General features: G+C 34.5%; 1 protein-coding gene across 1 annotated transcript in view; it reads left to right on the top strand.

Moving 5' to 3' along the window:
* LOC105228471 (spondin-1) overlaps window positions 1–25,920 on the top strand; it is a gene marked incomplete at its 3' end in the record, with an annotated part of 137,048 nt that extends 111,128 nt beyond the window's left edge. The window contains 2 exon segments of the mRNA XM_019991091.3: window positions 19,903–20,306; window positions 25,699–25,920. Of these exon segments, the coding sequence (XP_019846650.2) occupies window positions 19,903–20,306; window positions 25,699–25,920 (626 nt within the window).
* Window positions 25,921–27,006: the final 1,086 nt, after the last annotated feature.

The following is a 27,006-nucleotide window of genomic DNA, read 5'->3' on the forward strand; positions in this document are numbered from 1 at the left end:
AATAGTAACTATATTAAAAAGCCTCACTATTCTTTGCCCAGAGTAGTACAGTATCGCGAATATAGCTAGTTATTGCCAATGCTGGTACGAAATTCTAGAAAACTTTTAAATTTAACAGAATGCTTAAATAAGCTGAAAAAGCAAAATATCACAGGAAACATTATAAGAAATTCCAAAAATTTTCAATATTTAGATATTTAAATTTTCTTTGAATAATAATTTTTTTTTAATAAAAAAGTATTTCATTGTCAAATTTTTAAAAATAATTCAATATTAAAAACACCGATACAAGTATTAAAATTTTCACAAAATTTTCTCCTATGAATCGTGACTTAAATTCACATTCACTTTTCGCTGCCTTTAACGTGTCACCCAATTCACTTTCACAACAAGCTATCCTTGAAGCGGCAATTAGAGCGCTTTTAAATTACACTTAAATGCACACACACATGCGCAGTGTATGCAAACTTATGTTATAAGTGTATGCAAACACACATATACATATAAACGCGGCTGGTGTATGTTGCCGTGCAATAAGCTAAATGTCATTAGCATACTTTTAGGCACTCAAAAGTGATGCAAGTGTGCTGTTAGCCTCGTTGCAACAGAGCGCAAAAGCGTTAATAAGTGCAGCGATGAGTGATGAACGAAGATGGTTAACGGTGAACGATGGGTGGTGAGTGGCGAACAGTGAGCGCTGAGTGATGAGGTTGCGGCGGTGAGGCGAAAGTGGTGTGCAATGTGTGTAGGCAAAGTATACGCGCTGTGAGGCGACTATGTTGCGCTAAATGAACGTTGTGCTACTGCCGTGCATATCATTTAATAACCGAAATGGAAAATGTGAAAAAACCAGCAAAACATACTTTAAGGCGTACAAACAGAACATGCTTAAAAACAGCGTATTTTCTCATAATTAGTGAAAAATTGAAGGTTCTCGCACTTGCCGCTGTTTACATTGGCTGCCCTGCTGTGCGTGTGTGTGTGTGTATGTGCGTGCGTATATTTGCGAAATTGTGCTCATTAGCTGCACTTTTTAACAATATGCGTGCGTGTTTACGCGCCAAAAAAAGTTTTGTACGCGCACAACCTGCCTGTAGACGCGTACGCTAGTTGGCAACTCACTTTCGCTTTTACAGCAGACAAGTTGTTTAAAAGCTCTGCGTGTGTTGGTGAAACTTTTACAATTCAGCGAAAGTTTTTTTTCGTTTTAGTATTTTAATTCATGTTACACTTTACTGCTTTCAATTAATTTTATCGGTGGTTGTTGGGTAATATTTTTTTTTTGTTTTAAGTGAAATATGGCAAGTAAATTTTTTCAGGTTTTGAAAGAAGAAAAAATTACATGGAAATGTAAATGAGTTGAAAGTTCCTATAAAAATGTTCGTGGCTTTAATACTGCATACTTTCAGGCGAATTTTCATACTTATGTAAGCTATTTGACGTGCATGATGCAGTAGCGTAGATACTTTAGTGGGTTATGTACAGTTAGAAGGCCGAAAAAAGCGAATTTTTCAGATTTTTTTCTGAGAAAACTTTTAAATTTATTGATATAAAAATTTGTACACATATTATGGTATCCTATTAAGACTTAATATTATTAGAAACTGATAAGTCATGGCTATCGTTTTGAAAGAGAAAGTTAAAAAGTTTAAGGTATCAGTTCCGGAAGAACTACTTTGGATTAAATTTCGGAAAAAATTAATAATTCTAGACTATCTTACCACTTTAAGGCGAGTGTTAATATAAAATGAATATTAGAAATATTATATCCAGATTTCTCTTCAGTTAGGTACAAAATAGGCTATATCGATCTGCAGTTACTCCCAATTTCCTATAATACTATTTGAATACTTAAGATACTTCCGCTTTCAGGCACCAGGTTCTCCTTTGGAATAAAATAATATATTAATTGTGCGCTCATGGTGAGAAAGCTCTCATATAAAAGTATTAGATATCGGACTATAACTTTTCAGGCCGAAGATATCGAACTTGAGCAATTGGCTTCCTCTGGCTGATCTTATATGGAAAGCTTTGGAAAATCTGTAGAACAAATAAATTGAATGAAGCGAGCATATGTTGCTGATAATAATCTGTTTTTTTACTAAAATTGATAAAATCGCTTCAGTACTTTGTCTAGCCACTATATATCTTTATAAAGCATTTTACGCTAGCAGTTGAATTTTTATCGAAAATATTGGTCAGCCTGCGAGCAGCGTTAACAAAAATTATGTGAACGTGTATAGTCTTGGATATACTTTAGTTTGCAGTAAAAAATGGTTTAAATCGTTTCAGTAATTACCGCAGCTGCCATATACCACATTCTATGATATTTGATTCTGCAACAGATTTTATATTCTGTTCTCTACTACCTGTCTAATGTTTCAGATATTTTTACATGTTCGAAAGCTTTGTTCATGTTCTTTATAATACTCGACACTTGACAGCAATGACAGTAGCCCGTCTAAGGTCTTCCTTACTTGTTCTATTATTATCTTATTCTATACGTTTGACAAGGTCGGTTGATTGAAAGCAGTGTTTACTCATTTCGATGATTTTAAATACAATATTTGCCAAAAAAATACAGCAAAGTAGCACGTAAACATTCAGTAAAAGTTTGCCATTCTATGATTTATTGAGGTCACAGGCCAAATATTTTATTTTGACAAAAATTTATAAAAATATTAATATGCATAATATTGTAAAAAATATTTAAATATAAAAAATTGCTATAAATCGTGAACATTTTTATGAATCAATTGCTGCATGGCTCGTGAATATATAATAACAACAACAAATTGTTTAGAAAAAATTTGAAAAACTGAAATTAAATTAAATTTTTAATTTTAATCAATTCAAAATTTAAAAATATTTTAATTATTATTGTTACTTTGGAACTCGATTATTTAGATATTATATTTTTTTTTATATTTACTATTTATTTTTAATTTACCTAAAATCCAAAATAACGTATCATCAAAAAGAATGAAATTGGGCTTTCTATTGCTTACCATTCACTACATCATATTACATGTATGCAGCATAACATTTTCAGCTTCCTTTGTCAGATATAACCAATATGTAACCATTTCATAACCAAAACTCAAATTTCAAACTTTTTTGATATGAGTGGTTTCTATTATAATGTTTTTCCTTCACCTATAAACTAATGAAAAGTGATGTTACTTATGCATTTTAGGTGAAGGTATATACTTTATCAATTATATAGTACTTGACTTTTAGTGATTTTTACAACTAGTAAAGGATACGCCACATGTAACTATGAAAATCAAATTACGTATACGCCATGTCAGCCAGCCAAATAAGTCTATTAGAAGATTATTCTACGAAATATATATTAAATTTTTCAAAAATATTGTATTAAAAAAAATTGTGTAAATATTAAAAATATTCTCAATTCCGCCAAGCATATTTCCATATTTGAAATTTTTTTTAGTAGTAAAATTAAGGCAATCTTTAAATAAAAGTGAACTAAAATTTGTTAATGAAATGCCAATACATGCTCCCTTCAATACATTTTTCTATATATATATATATATGTAAACATAGTGCTTGTCATTCAAAAACTAGAGAATTCATGTTCACAAATGTGTATCTATATACATACATATGTCTATCACATTCAGCTATATCTCACCAATACAATCTACAATCTAAACACTGCATAGAGAAGCCTTAATGACCACTCATTTGTGGTGAACTGCAACAATCATTAACCAACGACCAGTACAAGCAAAAAAACAAAAATCAATAAAAGCCTTTGTCAAATGCATTTCTAATGTACAAATAATGATTGGGAAATTTCAAATGCAAAAATGTTTTTAATTAACAAGCAAAGTCAACAGGCAGAAGCCAAACAAATGCGCACACACAAAATCAATCGGTTGCGTACTCGGTCCACACACAAGTGGGCAAACATTTTAATGAATTTTCTGCAAACGCAATGAAGTGCTGTAAGTGAGCTGAGTGTGTATGCAGTTGAGGCTGCGTGTGTTTTGGAAAGTGGTGGGGTTGAAAACCGAGAATGTGTGCGTAAAATGAAGTAGCATTTTGTGTGATTAGTACATTGCATTGAAACATTTACGGTTTACAGCAGATATTTGTTTACATTGATCTTTAAAGAGGTGTACTGGTGCACCATTGCGTATGAGTGATGTGATTTGAGCACTTCAGTTGCTGTATGCAAATGTAAAGCTTTAAATTGCGAATTTTACTACAATTGCATGCCAATTTTTTGTGTGGAAATGGGAAAGTAAAATAGTGAAGTCAAGGCTGTGTTTATTTGGCACTCAGTTACTGGCAGTGGTAGGGGTTAGAGCTGATTTTATTATGTTTTGGTAAAGAGTGTTGTGACTTAGAGGCTTTAGGAGTAATTTTGAGACAAATTATTAAAAAATGTATGCTTAACTGTTACAGAACAGCAGAAAGGCTTTGATTTTATGTTTATCTATCATAGAACAGCAGCTAATATTTGATTTAGATAGCCTAAAGTATGAATATTTAAATTTGAACTAAATTTGTAGTCACTCATAGTGCCAAAAATCAACGATGTATATAGAAAATTAAATAAATTTTGACAAAAAAAAAAAAAAACTACACAAAATTACTCACAGAACACACGACATCGAATGTGGAAAAACAATTAATCGAATTTTTACAAGCACATTTGTCACAGCTGTCAATATAAGTACTTAAGTGTGTGTATATGTGTGTGTATATGCGTCAATAAGTGTGGCTGTGCAAATAAGTGTGACTCTGCTTGCGCTTGCTAACCGCAGAGCTTATATGCGTTGAATGTCAGCTGGCCACAAATGTAAATAAAATATAAATCATAGCCTGGTGGCAGGCAGGCAGCGCTGCAAATAGGCGCAAAAAGCAAAAAGCAACATTTTTTTACACAAAATGAACAGCACACGTACACTTATTCATTTGCCGGTGAGTGTATATCTGTTTAAACTCAATTCGTATGGTATTTGATTAAAATTAATTTTTTCTGTAAATTTATTTTCATGGCAGCTTGGCTAATTGTGTTCATATTGTGTGTATTGCAAGCGCAATTACTCGTGTATACAATCAGTATATTCTACGTTTGTATGTATGTAGATAAAGATGTGTGTGGCTGCGCGCTTGAGCAGCTGAGCGGCACTAAAAACTATAGTTTATGGCATTAGCAGCAGAAAAAAACATTAAAGCGATAAAAAATCATATGCGTGAAAGCGGCAAATATTGTCACAGCTGCAAAGGAGGTCAACACACAAGCGGAAAATAAAGCACAACAGGCGACAGTTAAATATGTGTCAGCGGTGGCACGTCTGTCACTGTTATACTTGCATATATTTATATTATGTTGTACATATACATACAATAATACATACATACATTTGCTTGTCTGTTTCTGTGCGAGCGCCTAAAGCTTTTGGGTTAGTCAAGAGAAAATGTGTCGTAGAAGCATCTTAAAGTAACTGTTTTCATTTAAATTTTTTATATTTCAATGAGTTTATTTGAAACTCGCTAATTTGTTTGCAAAATAAAATTTATTGTTGTTAAATAAATCTGTTGTAATAATTTTCTGTTTCTGCTGCGAAATTTTTTCTGCTTACAACATAGCAAAAATTAAGATGAAGTTACGGAAAATATTTGTTGACAAATTCGATCAGAAAAATTTTTTGGAACAAAACTTTCTGTTTCTGTCGAAAATTCTGTTTCTGCTAATGTCGTTCTACTTTCAAATTTAATTGTATATGTTAGCTAATACAAAATTTTTTATGCTTACAATATAAAAAAATTTAAAAGAAATTTCATAGTATGTATATATTATTTGTGATAAATTTGTATTCCAACATTTTTAAAACATTTTTTTTCTGTTTCTGTTTCTGTTTCAAAATATTTTTGTATTAAAAATATGCCAAAACTTGATATGGAATAACGATATTCATTTATGGCCAAATTCTAACAAAAAATTTCTATTTCTGTTTCTGCTAATTTCGTTCTCTTTTTAAATATTATTATTATACATATTTACATATATTGGTTAATAAAAAAATGTTTCTGCTTACAATATAATACTAATTTATGGTATATTTTTTTATTAATAATTTTCTGTAGAAAAAAAACTGTTTTTGTTGAAGCTTTTGTATTCTTATTGTTTATGATGTTAAGACAGGAATTAAAAATTTTCAAAAGATTTAAATAGTTTTCTATTGAAAATAGCAGGAAATTAACAACACATTTCACGCAACTACTTATAAATTAGTTTTAAAGCAAAAAGTGTAGTGAAATTCTGTTTCTATTAAAAATTTCTGTTCTATTAAAGATGGAAATGGAAATTTTACAACACAGCCGCTACTACTATTTTAAGTTAAAATACTTGTTAATATGTGTATTTCCACTGAAAATAGTGTTTTGAAAAATATTTCGGTTTTGTAAAGAATTCTGTTGCTTTAGCAAAGCAAATTCTGTTTCCGTTTTAAAAATTTTTAATATTTTCTGAAATTCATATACTAGTGGCAAATAATATGTCAGGAAGGATGTGAGCATAAATTAGTATGAAAAATAATGTGTTAATGAACAAAATTCTGCTCTTATAATATATTCTGTTGCTCTTGAAAGCTCTTTATCTGTAGCACTGTATCGCTGTTTACGAAAAATCCATATTTTTAAAGAAAATTACAATAGTGCTTAGTTATTATTATTGTAAATAAGTATTTTGCTCAAAATTATTTATATATTGTATTTAAAAAGCGTTTTTCGTAGGAAATGCAAAAATTTGCAAAGACTTAGTTTGCGCCCAATTATAATTTGGCCATGATATTACATACATATATTGTATATATTATATGTATGTATGTCAGCCAAAAACCAAAAGGAAATATTTTCCTGCCAATATGTACGTATTATTTATAACCCACAACATGTTCAAAATAAAAATCTAACATTTTTATTAACTAAATACGCCTTTACATGTTGCTCATACACCCCGCACTGCCTCAAGTCAGGCAGAAATTCGCATAAATTTCGCTAAAGCTTTTATTATAAATGCAATGAATTAAATGCCGCCATTATCTTAGTGACAGCTAAATAATGCGGCAAATTAAGTGCATAAATTTGCAGAGATTAACGGCAAACGAAGCGTATGCCAACGGTGCCAACGAAATACTACAAAAATTAATTGAAAATAAAAAATTATAAAAAATATACAAAATATGCGCCAAAACAGTCGTGAAAATGTGAACAATGCGAAAATTTTGCTTTGAAATAATAATTCAATTTCTCTGACACTGCATTTAATCTTTTTTGTTAAGAATGTTTAGCCGCTGTGCAAGATCTTCTTACAAAATTTCGCACTTCTTAAAAATTTCAGCAAATAAACGCCGCAGTTATTCAGATTTCTGCTGCAGCTCATTTCTGCTTGATTTGTCTACATGAGATTTATTTCACGCCGCACCGCCTTGCCCTCAAACGCCTGACGAGCGTATGAGTAAGCGTACGTCGCACACACGCTGTTGCTGTAGTTGTTGTTGCAGCAAGTAGCGCGTGCTTTTTTGCCGGTTATTAGTCACTTGCCGGTACGCTGCAGCCCGCAAGCAAATTAATCTGCTAAATCATATGAAATGTGTATACAATATATAGTAAAGTATAAACACACAAATACATACATATGTACAGATATACAATGAAATAAGCAGCATTGCAGAGCAGATGTGCGCCAACAGAAATTAATCATCACCACAGCCGCCTCGGTCGTTGGCAACTTGCCCAGCATGTCACAAATAATTTCGAGAATGTGCACAGGTAGCTGGGGAGATAGTCGCGTTGGACGGCATATTAACACGGCAACATGCGTTGAAGGTGTCGGTGGCGGCGGGACTTGGTGCGACACCTGCCTGTGGTCCATATTGTGACAAATCGGAGTGCTATGTGTGCGGCGGAGCAGCCGCAGCTAATGCGTTGCCACTTAATTAATGTCTGTGCCGAATGAAAGTATGCATATACAAATATAGATACACAGACACACACACGCATGTTCGTCACCCCAGCGCTTTGCGGTGTGCGTGGTTGTATGTATGCTCTCCGATTTCACTGCTTTTGCCAAAAACGGCGCTGCGCTGTTGACACCGTGTGCCCGTTTCGGTTGATTGGCGGTGATTGAATAGTTTCAAAGCAGATAGGGGCTGTGTAGTTTTGAAGCGCGTTCGTATTTTTGAAACTAAAAATGCTGCTCTGCGCTGAAAAATAGAGAGTCATTAGATATTTTTTGTTTATTTAACGGTGTAAACTCAGACAGCCGAAAATAACCAAAGTTTAACAAATTGCCAACTATAAGAAATTTAAATTTTAAATTAAAAATATTTATTCAATTTTTAATTTTTAAATTTTTTTTTTTTAAATTTTTTTTTTAACTTTTCATTTAAAAAATTTTTAGATTTTTTTTTAATTTTAAAAAATTTGAATATTTTTTGTTCGGTGCAATATTTAAACTGACAAAGTTGTAGTACTCCTGTTTTCATAGTCGATATAATATCCATCCTTGTACGTAAAAAACCGAACAAGGTTGCCACATTTTTGAAAATTTTTAAAAATTAAATAGCAAAATATTTTTGTTGATTGTTTTAATATCTCAGGTGTTTCATAAGACTAGTGGTTGCCACTGTGTTTTAACTTTTTTATTGTTCTTTGAAGCTCTCAAACGGTGTAAACTAAAAAGGTTGCCAACTATGTGGATTTAAAATAATAATTTCAAAATGACAAAATATTTAGAAGTTGCCATCTGTTTAAAAATTTTAGGCTTATAATTTTCAAAAGGATAACTAAATTTTTTAAGAGAAATAATTCTGTTCAAAATGCATTTTTCGAAGGGTTGCCATGTGTAAGAAAAATTACAAAAGTAAAATTTTGGTATTAAATGTAAAGTAGTTGAGAAATATTACGATAGTCATAGTAAAAATAAAAATTTTTTAGGTAGAGTTGCCATATGTTTGAAAAAATCATATAAAACAATATGGGTATTAAACGAAAAGTAATTAAGAACTCTACGAAAAGACATAGTTCACACAAAACATAAAACGTCATAAACAGTTTTCGCGTAGGGTTGCCATGTGTGTAAAAAATTCAAATGCAATATAGGTATCAAACGAAATGTAATTAAGAAGTTAAAAAAAGTACTACTATGTTCGATTTATGTACAAAAACAACTAAAGCGTTTTGAATAAGGTTGCCACACATACGTATGTATGAAAAATTCAAATAGTAAAATATTGATATAAAATGAAAGGTAATTGAGAGTATTTGGTATCAAACGAAATGTATTTGGGAAATCTGAAAGAAAAAAGCATAGTTAACAAAAAATATAAAAGGTTCTGGTAAAGAGTTGCCATGTGTGTGAAAAATGCAAATGCAATATTAGCATGAAACGATTTAGGAACGATTGGGAAATCTTAAAAACACAACATAGTTACCAAAAAAAATAAATTTTTGGATGGGGTTGCCACATGTGTGAAAAATTCAAATAGTACAATATTGGTATCATACGAAAAATAATTGATAATTCTAAAAAAAGATATAATTCACATAAAACATTAAACATTTTTGCGTAGGGTTGCCGACTCTACAATATAAATTTTTACTGGAATTTTTTTTCAAATATGCTTTAGTTTTGAAATCCAAAAGTATTTGCTTAAAAATGTATAAAAAAATAAAATTTCTGTGTCACTCCTTAAGACTCAATTACTTTCCAATACTTTATTACATACAAGCTTATATCACAACTTTAATTTTTCCTTTTTCTTCATTCACACCCAATTAAAAGTTGGCCACTTTTTACTCGCTGAGAGCCACTTAAATTTCACTCATGAATAACTAAAATTAATTGTTGAGCCATTTAATTAAACACAAAGTACTTATTACTAACGTGTAGTATTTAGTAGCATACTTTACGGCGACTTGAAAGCGAAAGTTTGGCAGTATCAGCAAACAATATGCTAAGTACTACGACGCTGTCACACACACACACACATATATATAACGCACATGCACACTTAAACACATGCAACTGAAAAGTAACAAAAAGCAACAATAACAAAGTGAAAGGAGGAAACTTTTAAGCGCATGAAAGTCGAAAAGTTCGTGAACGAGAAAGAAAAATTAAAATAAGCGCAAAGCGGGAAAGTGCAGGAAGGTATTACGCACATGAAAAGTAACAACAGAAAAGAGAAAGACAACCAAAAAACCATGTGCACATATGGGGGACAAAATTTTGAGCTCCTGAGTCATTTCTTATTTTTAAGTTGTTTATTAAATTTTCTTAAGCAAAAGTATTTATGCCCTTATGTGCCCTTATGTGCCCCTATGCATAAATAAAAGTATAAAAAAATGGAAACTTTAAACGCCTTTTTGACTTGCTGACGCATGAAGAGTGTCCTAACTAAAACGGTAAGCGTCAAGCACCCAGTCTCTATAGGTGCAAGTAGCATGCATGTGGTGGTGGTGGTGCGGCTGTCAACCAAGTGAGCAGCAAAAGTTAGTGAGTAAATTTTTAATTAATTGTAAAAGTTTCGTTGAACATGAAAAGCTCATAAAAATTCTGCTTAATTTACATTGCATCCAGCGCCAACGACTATGCAACTATGCAATAAACTGCAGGCGAAATACTAGGTCAGGTTGGGTCAGTGTGAAAGTGCATAAAAGAGCAGTGATATATGTAGCGAAAATATTACCCAAAAGCAAGGAAACTGAAAAAGCACGACAAAAGGAAAGGAAAATGCAAGGAAATAAAGTGAATGAGGAGGTAGTTTGAGAGTTTTCGAAAAAGTAAGAAGCAGAACTAGAGAATGTCATTTAAGACAAAGGTAGGAAATTGCATATAAGATTTGGAAAACTAATAAAACTAATAACTCATAAGGAAATTTTTGGTTTGAAAGTGAAAAAGTTTGATTGCTTTGTTTTGTGTCTTAAGAAGTTCTGAAATTTGTAATTTTTGGAAGTTGTCTGCAAGTTTTTTTTCATGTTGATGAAAGCTCAGTGTCTTGCCGCAAATAATCTACTATTGTATTTACTTAGTATAGATCTTCACTGGAATATTTCTTACAGCGTATGAAGAAAAAACATTAACTTCGGTTGCATACCCTCTGTAAATAAAAAAATTCCTTTACAAGTAATTGATTTTATTCGGTAGATTTGTATGGCAGCTGTATGTTATAGTAGTCCGATCTGAGAAATTTCTTTGAAGTTTGTGTTATTACTTTAGATAATAATCTATGCCCAATTTTGTGAAGATAGCTCATCAAAAGAAAAAGTTTTTCATACAAAAACGTAATTCCGAACGTTCGGTTAGTATGGCAGCTACATGCTGAAGTTGTCCGATTTGAACGATTTCTTCGGATATTACATTTCTGCCTTAGGTAATAGTCTATACCAAATTTCGTGAAGATAGCTCATCAAATGAGAAACCTTTTCATACAAAAACTCAATTCCGAACGTTCGGTCAGGATGACAGCCACATGCTATAGTTGTCCGATCTGAACGATTTCTTCAAAAAATATAGCCATGCTGTACAGAATTACTTATGTCAAATTTTGTGAAGATATCTTCTCAACTGAAAAAGTTTTCCATAGAACGACTTGATTTTGACGGATCAGTTTATATGACAGCCATATGTTATTGTAGTCCGATCTAAACAATTTCTACGTAGATTGCATTATTCTCTTAGGTAATAATCCGTGACAAATTTCGTGACGATAGCTCGTCAAATTAAAAAGTTTTCCATAGCACAATTCAATTTTGATGGGTCACTTTATATGGCGGCTAATTGCTATAGATGTCCGATAAGTTGAATAGCATAAGATCTCTCACATTTTGGACAAACAAAATTCCTCAATAGAAACTCTTAAGTCTGAAGGCAATCTTCTTAGAAATATTTTATATTAAAGCAGTTGAGAATTACATATTAAAAATTATCAGCGGGTCTGACAAATGAGCAGTGGTTTCAGAAGAAAATGTCATATGCAAAATCAGATCCATATTTAAAAAACTCTGGTTGTATTTACCAAGTTCTGGAGCAGAAATTTACTATGAACCGGTTGAGAATTTCAAATAAAATCAAATGAAAAGGAAAAATCGAAAAAAATAATAAAATCTAATATAACCACTATAATATTAATATTTTCTCTACTTAACTTTTTTTTGAAATATTTTATAAAAAATTTTCCAAAATAAATATGTCTCCATGACAGCGTATTATACTACAAAACCAAATCACACTTCGCTTTTAAGACACTTTCTTTTATACAATACAAATTTTCATCCCTCTGACGTGAGCATGAAACTCCAACACACTACATATATATGTGTGTATATGCACGAAATTAATTTAATCTCCATCTCGCATGCTGTCAACATGCATAAGCTGCTCTTGCAAGAACATTCCTGCTCATTGTTGTCACACATTTGTGACGCTTAACTTTTATTAGAGTTGACTTTAACGAGCAAAGAAGCCAAGGATATTCAACATTTACCTCAATAAAACTGTCATGTGGCGCATACCTTCACTAGCTTCAACACACATGTGCAACTATATAGACTTTAATGCCATAACGGGCACTCATGCCCGCTTGTAATGCAATTTTACACTTTTGGCCACTAAAGCGCATAAAAATATGCCATGAAATATAAAATTATATAGCAAAAGTGAAAAAATCACTTGCAATAGCGGCAATGGCAAGTGACTACTGGCTGACTACGAGAATGTATAGAGTATTCCCCCAGCGGCTAGAGCTTGATAATGCAGACAACTTGCGACTGTTGTAAGCAGCTGTTGCGCTTCGGGCTTATATGAGCGTAAAGTGGAACTTGTGATGAAGAGTGATCAAACAAGAAGTCGCATACATACAAAGAAGTCCTATATATACTACATATAGGTGTGCTTACTTGCAGTTAAAAAAGCTGGTGTGTGTGGTTAAGCGCTCATATGCAGACTTTTATTACAGTCTCTTCTTAGTTTGTGCTTACTGCAACGTGTCACTGGGTCAGTGATGCTTTTGTGCCAATTTTGATTATATATTCTGGAAGTAGCTTTAGTTTAAATGAATTCGAAAGTCGAAGGGGTCTAAAAAAAGTTAAGGAATGTCGAGAGAGCACAAAAGGTAGACATGCATAACAAGACAATTGCTTTCACCGCCGCTTACAAATGAGTTTCATATACTTCAACTTCAAAGGGAGAAATATTTTGGAAAAGCTAGCATTATATACTTTAGTGTAGTTATAGGTGAACTTTATTATAAAATCGAATAAAATTTTTCAGTATCGAGCAGTTTAAATTTTAAGCAGTTTTTGATAGAGGTAGGGACCTCAGAAATGCTTAATAGAAGTAAAGCAAATTTGAAAAAATAATTGTATTTTGTTGTTTTTGTAGCAGCAAAAAAATTTTCGAAGCGATTTGGAGCAAACATGCCGAATTGACAGACCCTTACCGGTTAAAAATCCGTGTTTGTTCCGGTTACTTATACCCGATTTGACGTGGAAACAAGATTTTTGTCCTGAAACAAACTTAAAACAAAAACTGCATGTTGTTGTTTTTGTAGCAGCACAGTTTCGGAGCAATTTCGAGCAAACGTGCCGAGTTGACAGACGCTTACCGGTTAAAAACCCGTGATTGTACCGGTTACTTACACCCAATTGACGTGAAAACAAGAATTTAAATTTTTTGTCCGGTTTCTTCATTGAAATCCAAAAATTAAAACAAATTTCAGCTTTTACACAATTTTTTGTATATCTCATTGTAATATTTCCATGATTTTTACACTACTAAAACTAAATAAAAAACACTACTAAATTTCTCATTAAAATTTAAATATTTCTTAAAACAAATAAAAAAATAAAAAAAAAAATCCTGCTAAAAAATTTTACACTCCTCTTTTTTTAACATTTTTTATTTCTAACCGAAGCAAGCCATTCACATGACCGTTGGTGCTACATGCCGTATACGTAACATAAAACAAAGCCATCACAAGCAGACAAATGAAATTTCACAAAGGTCACTATGCGCGTTACTCATACGCTACGGTGTACTCTAGAGTAATTCGCCTGTTGTGGCAGCGCTATTGGCTGTTTCTGCTCACATTCGCTTGCAGCATGCTTGCTTGTTGCTGTTGCTGCTAACAATTTCTTCTCGTTATTGCGCTGTGTATATGCTTAGTGGGAAATTTTTCAATTTCAACTTGAGAAAAATTGCAATTCTCCAATGTACCACTGCCGGCGCTGGCAAGTGGCGAACATAGAAACATATTTTTAACTTTTGCTGAAAGTAGCATGTAAGAAAAAAGTTTGCTAGCAGCAGCAAAAGAAATTGTTAAAGCGCATTGCTAGGAAAACTAGCATATTTTAGAGCGTGGACGGCGAGGCAAAGCATGAAAAGTTTATTTGGAAATGGCAGAAATTAAAAAAATAAATAAAAAAAACTAAAAAAAAATAGTAGCGAAATAGTTATGGCAGAACTAAGCATGCCAAGCTGCGTTGCGCAACGAGAGCAGCGGAATTGCGTGCAAAACAAAATAGAAAATCGAAATGGAATGAGTATGCAGCTCTTTTTATTTACTTCACTGACGCTTTTGCAACATTTTCATAGTCCAAAGTGTTTGCTTTGCAAAACAAAAGAAAGTTGCAATTTTGCAAATGACAGCTATGAAGATTTGAAAAGGAAAAGTATTCCGATAAAGCAAGAAATAAATTATATTAAAAAACTATAATTGTTAGAGGATAAAGCGCATAACTGTTTGTATAAAATATCTGTCAACATTTGCTTTCATGCTGAGTTGCATATTGCTTTTATACTTCACTTTCCATTGATGGCGGACAAAAACAAATCTTTTATGCTGAAACAATGGCGGTTTTGTAATAATTTCGATTAGTTTTTGTCATAGATTTAAAAACACTGCTGCCTTTTGTTGCTTTGATCAATTTTTGGAGTCATTTTTTGGTAGTGTTATAAACAATGTGAGCCCGTAGAGTGCTCAGCGCAAGAAAGTATGAGTTTTAGTTTTTAGTTATTGAGAAACTTGAAAGAGAGCTAGAATGAAAAAGCTTTGATCTCATTACTTCTTTGGTATTATAAAACTTGGTCACTTACATCTACTCTTAGCGAGATCATGCCTGTTTCACATTCCAAATGCAGACAGTTTGCTATGTAATTCGTTATTTTATTGGCTGCAAGGGCGCTCATGATTCGGTTGTCCATCCAAGGGTTTTGAGTTGAAAGAGCTTTTCTCTGAAACATCATCTTTCATGTCAATGGCATAACCTAACCAGCGCTTTCGTTGGATTTTTATGCGCTAAAATATAGCTATGTTAGTGGCCAGTTAGTGGCTTCATCTTTTTCGATATTTATCGCTTATGCGAATGGCTTCTAACATCTTGCGAAGAACAGTTCTTTCTTATGCTCCAGATGCTTCCTCATCTCGATTTGTCTGCGTTCATGTTTCTCCGCCATATAATCGGATGGGCATCATAAGAGACTTATAGCGCATAATTCTGTTTCGTCGAGAGTTTAGTAATCCCAAAGTATCACCAGTTAGCAAGATCTAGGTAAAAATTAATGGTGAAATATACGCTGGTTCCGAGCAATACATGGTTCTTAACTTTTTCAGAGCTGTCAGCAGTTATATAGTTCCGAAAATGTGTAGAATCTTTGTGTGTGTCCTCCAAGTACTTTGTCTTGCATTTGTTTAGCACAGGCGTTAACTATTTCGCCTAATTTTTAGAAATGGTTTGCGTTGACGGCTTAACAACTGAGCTTAAGAGGTCCATATCCACCGCGTACCTCAGTAGCAAGATAATTTTAGAGTAACAGCTTCACTGCACTTCAGTTTAGCAACACGTATCATTCTTTCCAGCATTATATTGAAAAAGCCGCAGGGAATCATTCTGCCTAAAACTTTCTCTGTCATCGAACAGCTCGGGGAATTCCTTTCCGATGTTGACGGAACTGATGCTTCTGCTCAACGTCATTCAGCATAACCGTCTGAGTTTTGCAGTGATACCAAATCAGGACTCAATCGAATTGTCAGCTCCTCGTAGTGCTATCGAAAGCGACTGTAGAATAGGAAAAAAGGTGGTGGATGCCGTTCGGTTCCTGACCCTGTCACGGATTCCAAGTATTGTGAAAATCTTGTCTATGAATTCGTCAGGTCTAAAGCCACGCTGATAAGGTCCAATCAGTACTATATATGCAATGACTTTAAATCTTTAACTCAATACTGTCGAAAGAACCTTATGCAATGTTCAGAAGGCTGATTTCGCGCTGATTAGCAAAGACTGTGGGATTTGCTTTCTTGTGGATAGAAGATTGTACATTCATATTCCTATCACTGGGCAGAGGTATAAAGAGAAAAGCAGATGAAGTCCTCCGGTTCAAGAGCCAAGTATAGTAATAATAAGCTTTGGCTGAGTGGTGAAAAAAAAACGGAAGAAAAGGTGGAACAATACGCTGTTTTCCAAACTATTGCAATGAACTGATATCAGTTTTAGGATTTGTGGGGCTGAGCAGACCTTGTTAGGAGTGTTAGGTGTATAAAAACTGCCAAAACCACACTACCTTTCAATTAACGCAGTGAATTTATAAATATGCTTAACTCCATATAAATTTCCTGGTATTCATTTCAGCCATACCTCCAGGCAGCGTTCTTATCTAATGAGCGCGCATTGTTCATGTTTATTAGAAAAGTATACATACAGACTACTATCAAACACACACACCTTTTCATATATTTCTCAGCTTACGCTGAAATTTGCTGCCTTTGCTGGCTCGACTTGATTTTCTACTCAATTCTGTGAACGCTGCTATTTTCAACCACATTAGAAAGCGCGTTGCCGCATTTAGGTTGCACAGCTAGCGCACACAAGTCTCTATATATACACATATATGTGTGAATGTATGTGTGTGTGAATTAAGGCAAAGGGTTGCGAGCACAGGCTAGCCACGCTGACGTGAAAATCTACGAAAATTGCGTGCACTTGCAAATTATAATGGTGATGAGTGTGATGATAATGAGACAAAGCGAACAAAGTGCAAGCAACCACAAACGTACACACACATACACATACATGCATAGAGGTGCTGACTTTCATTTAGAAGCAAGCGCAACTGTAAATCAACATTTAGCTGGCATGGAAATGGTGGAAATAAGATAGCAAATGTAAAATGCAGTAAATTTGCTGGGTGAGCAGGTGGGCGTGGCTAGGAAAAGGCACTGGTGCGGATTTACAGCTTTACAGCTTTACGAAAGCGAACGTTGCAGTTGTATACATACATAAAAGTTTCTAATCATATACACACACACATATACTTTAGTATAAATATTAGTGTATGTGTGTGTATGTCAGTTGCTGCTTAAGCAAACCACGCTGTGCTGCTTGGCTGAAACGCTTTGCCACGAAATTAAGCTAAAGCAGCAGCGAATGCAGTCGTAAATTGCGCTTAAATTACCAAAGCGCAACCGCAAGTGTGTGTGTATTTGTGTATATGGGTGTGAGTGTGTTGCTTCCACCATGCGCTCGCCTTTGCCAGCGTGTGCGCGCTTCAAAAACGGCAAAATTAATTTCTGATTTAACGCGCTGCAGCAAAAGCGAAACTTTTCTGGTGCACGGCGCTTTGGTGAGCAGCATTTTTTCTATGCTGAAATATTTAATTTAATTTATTGCGAGCGCATAATCAGCGAAAGCGAAAACGCTGCAGGAATTTTCATTAAAAGCGAGGTATGGCGTTGTTAAGGGAACGTTTCATGTATTATATTTCACAGGCGAAAATATTAGAAAATGTTTATAAGTAAGGCAAGGAAGAGCTTTTACATATGTGAAGATAGTCATTTGGGATTTAAAAAATTTTAAAATTTTTTTAAATCGTTTTAAAAAATATACGCTTCATATATATTTTTGCTAACATCTTACAGATGAAAAAGAAAAAATCAAAGTATTCAAAATATATTGAAAATTAAAAAAAATTTAAAAATTAAAAAAAAAATTTTAAGACTAAATATTTAGTTTGAAAATTGATATAAAAATTAAAAAATTCAAAATTCTTAAAGAAATATATTTAATTTTTCTTTAAGCACATGTAAGTATCATCTATTTACAAAAAATTAAAGCAGACGAAATATTTAATTTTTTATTTTGCTAATTTTTTTTTTTATTTTTCTTTTAAATATTGGAAAATTTTACTTTATTCAAAAAACTAACCAAAAAAATTGTTAGCAATAAATATATGGTTAGAAACTTAATTAAAAAATATTTATTCATTAATGTTAATACAAAAATTGTTGAAAGAAATATTTAAAAATGTGTAAAAAAAAATATTTATTTAATGATTTAAAAAAAAAAGTTTAAAAAAATTAAAAAAATATGTATTTATTTTTAAAAATAAAAATATTTATTTATTAAAAAATGTAAACAAAAATATTTAATAACAAATATTTGGTTAAAAAATTAAAAAAAAAATTATTTATTATTTATTAATTTTTTTTTTCAAATATAAAAATATTTATTTAAAGTTGTAAAAATAAATATATGTATATAATATTTAATTTTTATAAGACGTAAAAGCTTTTTACTTTAAAATTTTTTTTTATGAATAAACTTAAATATTTTAAAATTTAAAATTTAATTACAAACAAAACTATAAACTATATATTTTTAAATAGAACAGTTATCTATAATAGCGTATATAATTTTTTCAGACATCTTTGAAAGTATTTAAAATATGTAATGCAATTCAATTTTTTTTAATTTCTTTATTTTTATTTTTCTTATTAAAAATAAAGCATTTAATATAAAAAATTCCAAAAAAACTTTTAATTTTTTTTATTATATTTATTGCTCATTTGTAGGAAAACGAAGATAATAAAAAAAAAATTGCAAGAATTTTTTTTGATTAAAAAAAAAAATTAGAATAATTCTATATTAATTAATTTTATTTAATTTAAATTCAAGCAAAATAAATATTTTTATAAATATTTTAGTATAATAATTATATTAAAAAGTTGAAAATTTTTTTTTTCAAAATATTGCGGTGGAAGTTTTATTATAGTGAAACATTTGAAGAATGATAAATGAAATAAAATTTCTAAGTTTTTGTATTTTTTTTATTTAATTATGTTTTTTTTTATTTCAAACGATAAATGGAACTGAAGCCATGGCGTTTTTCAAAGACGCTTTCCACATTAGCAACCCTTTTGGAGACTTAGTAAAAATACAAAAAAAACTCAACATTATTCTCTGAATCATTCTCAAAAATTTCCCACATTAAAATCTCATATTTTAAATACTCAGCAAACATTTACATAATATCTTATCTAGCCTTAACATTCCCTTACTTTTCCATTTAAATTTTCAACGTCTAATTAATTAAACATTCTCCGTCACTCCAAGTTCGTTGAACTGCATTCAATTCAGCAGCTTAGTGGCGCTTCCGCCACTCTTCAACAGCCGCTTTAGTTGGTAACTGACCTAAATGTCGCACAGAATGACTTGCCCCGCCCACAATCCAATTATTTGCATTGTCTTAACCGAGCAAAGCAAACACTGTCGTCGCTTCGGCTTTCTGTGAATAATTTGCGTAATTCTTCACTCTTTCTAATTTGTCGCCATCCTTGACGATATTTTGCTTTCGGCGCAATTCCTTCAGCCAACACTTGGCTCTGCTCATTTCTTGGCAACACTGACGCTCACACTCTTTGTAATACATTCTTAATTGTGCGCTTTGACCGAGCGCGCTTGAGCTGGCGGGCGCTTAATTAATTTATTCTTATTCATTCAATATGCGGCATACACTTAAGCTCTCAACACGCTCTGTATTTGACCTACAGCTTACTCATTTTGCCTCCATCTTGCTCTTTCTTGCAGGTCGCACCCACGACGCATCTTATGCGCTCTTCCACATCGGCCAGCAGGCCACGGCGGGCGTCAAACAATTCGCTGAAACTGGCAAAAGTGATTTGCTGGACAGCATTGTGGGCGAGCAGCAACAACAACAGATGCACCATCAACAGCTACAACAACAGCAACAAAACGCCGCAAACGGAAATTCATTTGCAGGCTTTGTGCCAACGGCGAGCGCAGTGCGGGGTGGCGCTGGCGCTGGCGCTGGTGAACGCAGCGTTTTCGACGAATTCAACATACCGGCTGTGCTGGTGGGCGACGGCCGACAGGAGACGAAATTCTTTGTCGACAGCAATCACAGTATGGTGTCGCTAATGACGCGCATTGTACCATCGCCCGATTGGTTTATCGGCGTCGATTCATTTCAGGTGAGTGGCATGGCGTAATAGACATGTTTCTAACAAAACCTCGCCGGCACAGACTGTACGAGCTGGTATAAGTAAGTAATGGCAAATGAGGTAAATTAAATGGCAGCTTGTGAAGTGGTGCGAGTTGTAGAGCATAGTTTACAGCCGGAGGCATTAAAGGGCTTTTTGCTGAATTAAGTAAAGTTAATGGAAAATGAGAGGCACAGGGGATCTATGTAGATTAATGTACTGTGCGAAATGGAAAGTTCTCTTTACAGCTTCTTTTACATGTACATATGTATATATGATATAATTGTAGGAATGTCTAAAATTCTCATTCAAAATTTTAATTATGATTGATTATTTCTTTAAGAGCAAAAGAACAGTGGTTCGTTGTAGAAATATGGAAGGGAATTAGCTAGATGAGAACTCCCCCTCACCTGGCTTTCTAGACACTTGACGAGATAAATATGACTGTCAAAGGTATAGTTCGAGGTATCTAAACCACTGACTTGGACGGTGGATGGAAGATTGGGTTCTTTAATTCGAATAGCCAATATTTGCATACCGGAAAACAAGCCCTGAAGTACTTTCTTAGCTATGTAAGCCTCCATGGTGTTTGTATATACTACTTCACAAACCCTAACATAGAAGAAAAACATTAAAGGAACAGAAATATCGGAAATTATGATTCTTCCTCAACTCTTTTTCTAACTGCATTTTCATACCATCAAACCTTTGAGAGGTTCTCTGATAAAAAATTGGTAGTTGAGTAGGATGGACTTTCTGAAACTTGGGCTCGATGGAGGCTCTGGCAACTCTGGTATTACCTCTGACTTTTGAAAAGTCTACTTAGTTGAGAATGGTATGACAGTAGGTGAATCGTAACGAAAGCCCTGCATATACATGGAGTTTATGCAACTTCGGAACTTACTAACCTACTTTGAAACACTTTCTAAGCCGGAAGTGACCTTTATCGGGTTGTGCGGAGCTCATTGAACTTCTCAAAGACGGTCGTAAAGATGAACAATGATAGATGTTTGGGAGATGAGTATGCGAACGGTGATGAGATCTCTTCAGATAGATAGAGATTATGAACCCTGTAAAGCTAGCTGAACGAAGAGGTGGTCTCTTCGGCTTAATGGAGGTTATAAAAACTCTGAAATTGCCTATGATTCTTTTAAAAGTAGAGAATAGTATGTCAGCAGGCGAACGGTAAGAACTCTCGTATATGTAGATGAAATTTATGGAAATCTCGAACTCAGTTAACTTCTTTTAAAAATTTTCTTAGTACGGAAGTGACATTTATCAGGAGCTAATTGAATTTCTGAAGTTCAGTTGTCACAATGAATATTGATAAGAGTGACACTGTATTCTCAAACTTAATCTAAACGTTACTGATCCAAGCGGGATTAGATCTCCGAAAAAACGGTACTTGGTCGGATAAAACCAGGGTCAATCCCGGTAACGTAAAACCGGCTGTCGTGTGAATTCTGATACTGTTTTCTGATATTGATTCTGTATTCTCGTTGGTAAGGGTCCACTTTACCTTAGGTCTAAAGAACTACGCATTCTTATATTACAGTAATGAGAACCGACGATCATATTACTTTCAAGTAAAGAACTATGCAACAATAAATAAGGTTGTTTGGTCTTACTGGGGTCCGTTCGAATACAGTCAATAATTTCTTTAGATATCAGATATTGCCGTCATAGGTGAAAAGTATAATGGTTGCTTCGGTCTAGTTCAACTTCTATGCAAACCGATAGTATTTTTGGTCTTGGTGGGGCGCAAAGCCAAAATTATCATTTAATTTTTTTGGGTGTTGAGGCGAAAGATCTATAAATAACAAAATAATCGCAACTATCGGTACAGGATTTCTTGGCAACATTTCAGAGGTTGCACAGATTGTTGGAGACTCTTCGCAGTGATGAACTTCATCAGAAGCATGAGGTGATTCAGAGAGGAGTGAATAGAGTAGTAAACTTTAGTCCCGCTGGCGATCAAGACGCGTCGCTGGACAGCCATTCTACCTTCCTACCTACGAAATAACTCCTAAGCACATCAGAGCTTATCTCCTTACTAAGCCCATCTCGAATTGTCCCCGCAAGCATTTCCATTTCAAACTGCTTATCAAAATCCGTCCGCGTTCGCCATAATTATTTATACAATATGCAAAATTAGCATGCATTATTCATGTGCAGCGAAGCGTTATTGTCGTAAGTCAAAGCATAAACGCACAAGTACACACACACATGCTTGTGGCAGACGCTTACCTTAGCCGCACGCGCGGCGCACTCAAATTGTCAATTGTCAAACCAATTTATTAGCAGCGACATTAATGCATAGTACACCACAAGAACCGCAAGCGTTGGTGGTCGCCGACACGCTGAGCTGATTATTGATGTGAATGAGCGGTGAATGAGTAGACGACAGACGACAGCCGGCGTAAGCAAGTTGCATGCAACGCTGGTGGCTAAATACGCAGCGACAATGTCATTAAGATTAGACTGAGGTATTTGTGTGTGTGTGTGTAATGGTAACAGCGGCTGAGAAGTAGCCTAGAAACAAAAACAACGAAAAATACGAGAACACGCTTGCAAGGCAAACCAATCAAATTAAATGCGACGTGACGGCAGCGCTGACGGTAGTGTTGGCTGGTGCTGCAGTATGTTGCGGTGCTGTGGGTGCAGGCTACACAAAGCGCTTGTGATAAGAGCGGCCATGTAAATCAGCGTCCAAGCAATAACTACACAGCAGGCCTTTGAAGGTTTCAAGTGGTTGGTAAAAGCTTCACTTCAAGTTGTGTCATCTTATGGTGTGCTGTCATGATACCTCTTACTCTTACCAGACAATTCAAACTGACTCGTCAATGACCGCAGTAACTCCACAACCAACTCTGCAAGCTGTCACATCAACAGTTCGTTCATCAGCTTAGGCATCAACAAGCGGTGGTGCTCACTGTGCGCCGCAAGGAACGACCACTGCGCTTACTTCCAACTTGTAACTTCGTTGGACGCATATTTACTGTCGATTGTTGACTATTTTTGTAAGTGTAGTATACAACAACAACACAAAACAACTGCCGAGTTATCGGTACGATGTATCTACAATGGCATCAATGGCTTTCAGCTTCAATTGCTTTCGATTTGTATTTGGATTTTGATTTCAATTTGATTGCTTCTATCTGCGCGTATACGTCAGCTCCCCGCAAATCGCACACAGCACGCGTCGAGAGCTCATCCAGAATCCTCAGCTGCACGGCGCTGTCACTTCACCAACACTCTTCCTACGTAAACACCCCACGATGACCACTTCCACTTTTTATAAGCGCTCATAAAGCCTCTCTACTGCCTGCTTTATATCCTACCCACTACTATTTGGCTTCTTTCTTACTGCCACTCAACTTCCCCCCCAACAATTTCCCGCATTACTTTACTCCACCCACTCGATCTTTTTGCATTTCATATCACTCTCACTAATGCGATTTGCGCCGATTTACATTAATAGCATTGACATTACATATTACATTTTTATGTCTGCATAGCATACACTTAGGCGCATTCAATGTATCTGCCAGCGCTTGAGTCGCGGGCAATGAATATCATTATCGATAGCCTTAAGCTGACAGTAATGCTTTTCCAATTAATGCGACGACCAAGATTGCTGCACAAATACTACGTACTTAAACTCATTTGTAAGCTTGTGGTTGAACATTATATGCGTATTTGCTTTTTATGTGTGTGCGCTGAAAAGTATGCTTTGTCATTAGTGCTTTGACGCGCTACTGTGTGGGTGGGTAGTCTTTCGAGGGGGAAAAAGTAATTGGATTTTCTATTTGCTCGGTAAATGAAATTTTATTTTTACTTTCTCGCAATCATGTTAACGAATGACGAATGTCTCATTTTCACTTTCATGATTTCGGTTTTGCTTGTGAAATTAAAGAAATTAAAAAGCGTTTTGAGAAAGTGGTGGCGTATAGGAAAACGATTGCTGAACTGACGGGTGATCTGAGCTCTGATTTCTTGTAGGAATTTTCCAAAACAAAAGAGTTAAAAAAGTGTTCAAATACAAATTGTTATGCAGCCCTGATATGAAATGCGCCTAGAAGTAGGTAAATTCTAACTTTTTGTAACTCTGTCGTGAACCGTAAAGAATTTAATAGAGGTATTCAGATATTCTTATAAATACAGGGTAGTCGAAAAACTCTTTTCGTATTTCTAATCAAATTTGTTATTATATATATATATTTTTTTTTTTTATTACATATATATTTTTTAAATATTTTTTTAATATTTAAAATGAACTTTTTTGAACCAAATATTTATATACGATTTTGGTCGACCACTTTTGCCATTTTTCCGCTAGAGACATTATTCCATCAGAGTAAAGCTTTGCTGGTATCTCTGTGACAAGTAATTTTCACCGGCTTTTCTTGAAGCCAACTTTACTCAATTAAGGGAGTTCTGCATTGACCGAAACAAATAGTTGTCCGATGGTTGAAGGTCACGGCTATATGGTGGATGCATCAAAACTTCCCAGCCAAGCTCTCCTAGTTTTTGCCGAGTCATCAAAGATGTTTGTGGTCTAGCGTTATCCTGATGGAAGGCGAAGCCCTTTCGGTTGATCAGTTCTGACCTTTTTTCGATTGCTTGCTTCAATCTCATCAGTTGTAGACAGTAAAATATAGAATCAATACGAGTAGTTCGAACAGGCTGAAGCAGCTCACAGAAATGGTTCGATTTCATTTCGTTTCAGCGAAGAATCGTAGATGTTAAATAGATCCATTAAATTTTTCACAGGCAATTCATGTGGTACCCAAACATCAAGCTTCTTTTTGTAGCCTGCCTTTTTTATATGGATGATGAATGTGAAGTTCCTTAGCAATGTCATGAGTGCTTATGTGACGGTCCTGGTCAATCTTTTCCATGATCTCATCGACTTTTTCAACGATAGGTCAAGCAAGGTGAGGTGCCTCTTTCACATAAAAATTTCTAGTACGGAAGCGTGCGAACCATTGTTCTGCTCCAAGAACTGATACAGCATCGTCTCCGTAAATTTCACAAATTTCATTGGTGGCTTCCGTGACATTCTTCCCTTATTTATAAAAAAAATTTCAAAATACAGCGAATTTTTTCATTATTTTCACTCATTTTTGGATAGCTGTACCTTTTTCAAAAAAGGAATTCATTTAGATGCCTAAATGTATGCTTCATTGAGGTAAAAAAAATGGAAGCGCGCAAATGTGTGCTTCCTTTTTTTCTTACAAATCCAATTTTAATTAGTTTTCTATATATTTCTGCTAACATAAAATCGAAATGTGGCAACATTTACAGGCATTCTTAACAGCTTTATGCATTCTTCAAACTGCCACTAAAAATAATTTTATTACTTGTATTTAATTACTTACAGCTCTGCGTCGGTGGCTCTTGGATTGATACAGTGACCGTTGAAATGGATCCACTGGACGCGGGCACTGACAATGGCTTCACCTTTACCGCACCCAATTGGCCAACGTCGCCACAAGGTGTCATCTATCGCATCACATCACGCTATCCAGCACATCCGGCCAGCAGTTTCTTCTATCCGAAGAGCAAACGTCTACCGCCGATAGCGACATTTCAATTTATTAAGGTAAGCAAACGAAATTATAAGCGCGCGTAAAAGTAGGCTATGAAAATTGGCATTGAAGTGAGTTCTATTACTTTGATATAGAAATGTAAATTATAAGTAGCATATATATATTATATAATGTAATGTTAATGATAAAATGTACGCCACTTGCTTCGTTGAGCATGTTGATTATGTTGATTAATTGAGCAACAACAACAGCTGTCGGTGTGGCAGGCCTGTCAGCGGCGCTCGACTGCTCATTTGTTCGAATATTTTATTTTTTCCTGGTTTCCGTTTTTGTTTTTGTTGTAAGGTCGGCAGCTGCCGCCGCACTTAATTAACAGCAAATCAGTTGCACTTGCCACACGCGGCAATTAACGCCGGCCAATATTAATGTGTGTGGCAAGTCGCAAAGCCTAAACACACACACATGTATGCGTGTATATTTTAATGTGGCATGAAAAAGCGGCTAAGGCAGTGATAGACGTGCAACTGAAATGGCATAGAATAAAAATGAGCATACTAATGACCCATTAAGGGCAACAGCCACCTTAGCAGCGGACGCATGCGTGTGTGTAAAAAATAAAATAAAATATATATCTGTATATGTGCAAGGCCTGTGAGTGGCAAGAAATCACGCAACATTTCCTGCCACAAAGCCTGAGCGCACATATTATACTATATCTGTGTTTATATCCCATATATTATCCTCTATATGTATGTGTATGTGCGCATAACTGCTGACATGTGAATGCCGCTGCCAACACATTCCGCTTGAGCAGAAAAAATATTTAATTACACAAAAATTGCATGTTAAATGTAGGTGCTGTGATTCGACACACACACACACCCACTCACACATGCACAATGCTTGCATGCCCTTTCGCAACGAGGACATCCGCTTAATTACAGCGCGTAGCACAGCAACAACGTAATGGGGCGTTGCAGTGTGAGTGAATTCGTGGCCAACTGTGTGAAGTGGGCGTACATTTCAGACTAGTGCGTGCTTTGTTGTTGTTTTTAGCAATAAATATTGCACTAAGGGGACATTAAAAAGTAGTTTACCGTTTTATTTTTTCTATGTCGCTTTTATGATTTGTTCTAATG

The sequence above is a fragment of the Bactrocera dorsalis genome, chromosome 3, assembly GCF_023373825.1.
Source record: "Bactrocera dorsalis isolate Fly_Bdor chromosome 3, ASM2337382v1, whole genome shotgun sequence".
NCBI classification, from domain to species: Eukaryota; Metazoa; Arthropoda; class Insecta; order Diptera; family Tephritidae; genus Bactrocera; species Bactrocera dorsalis.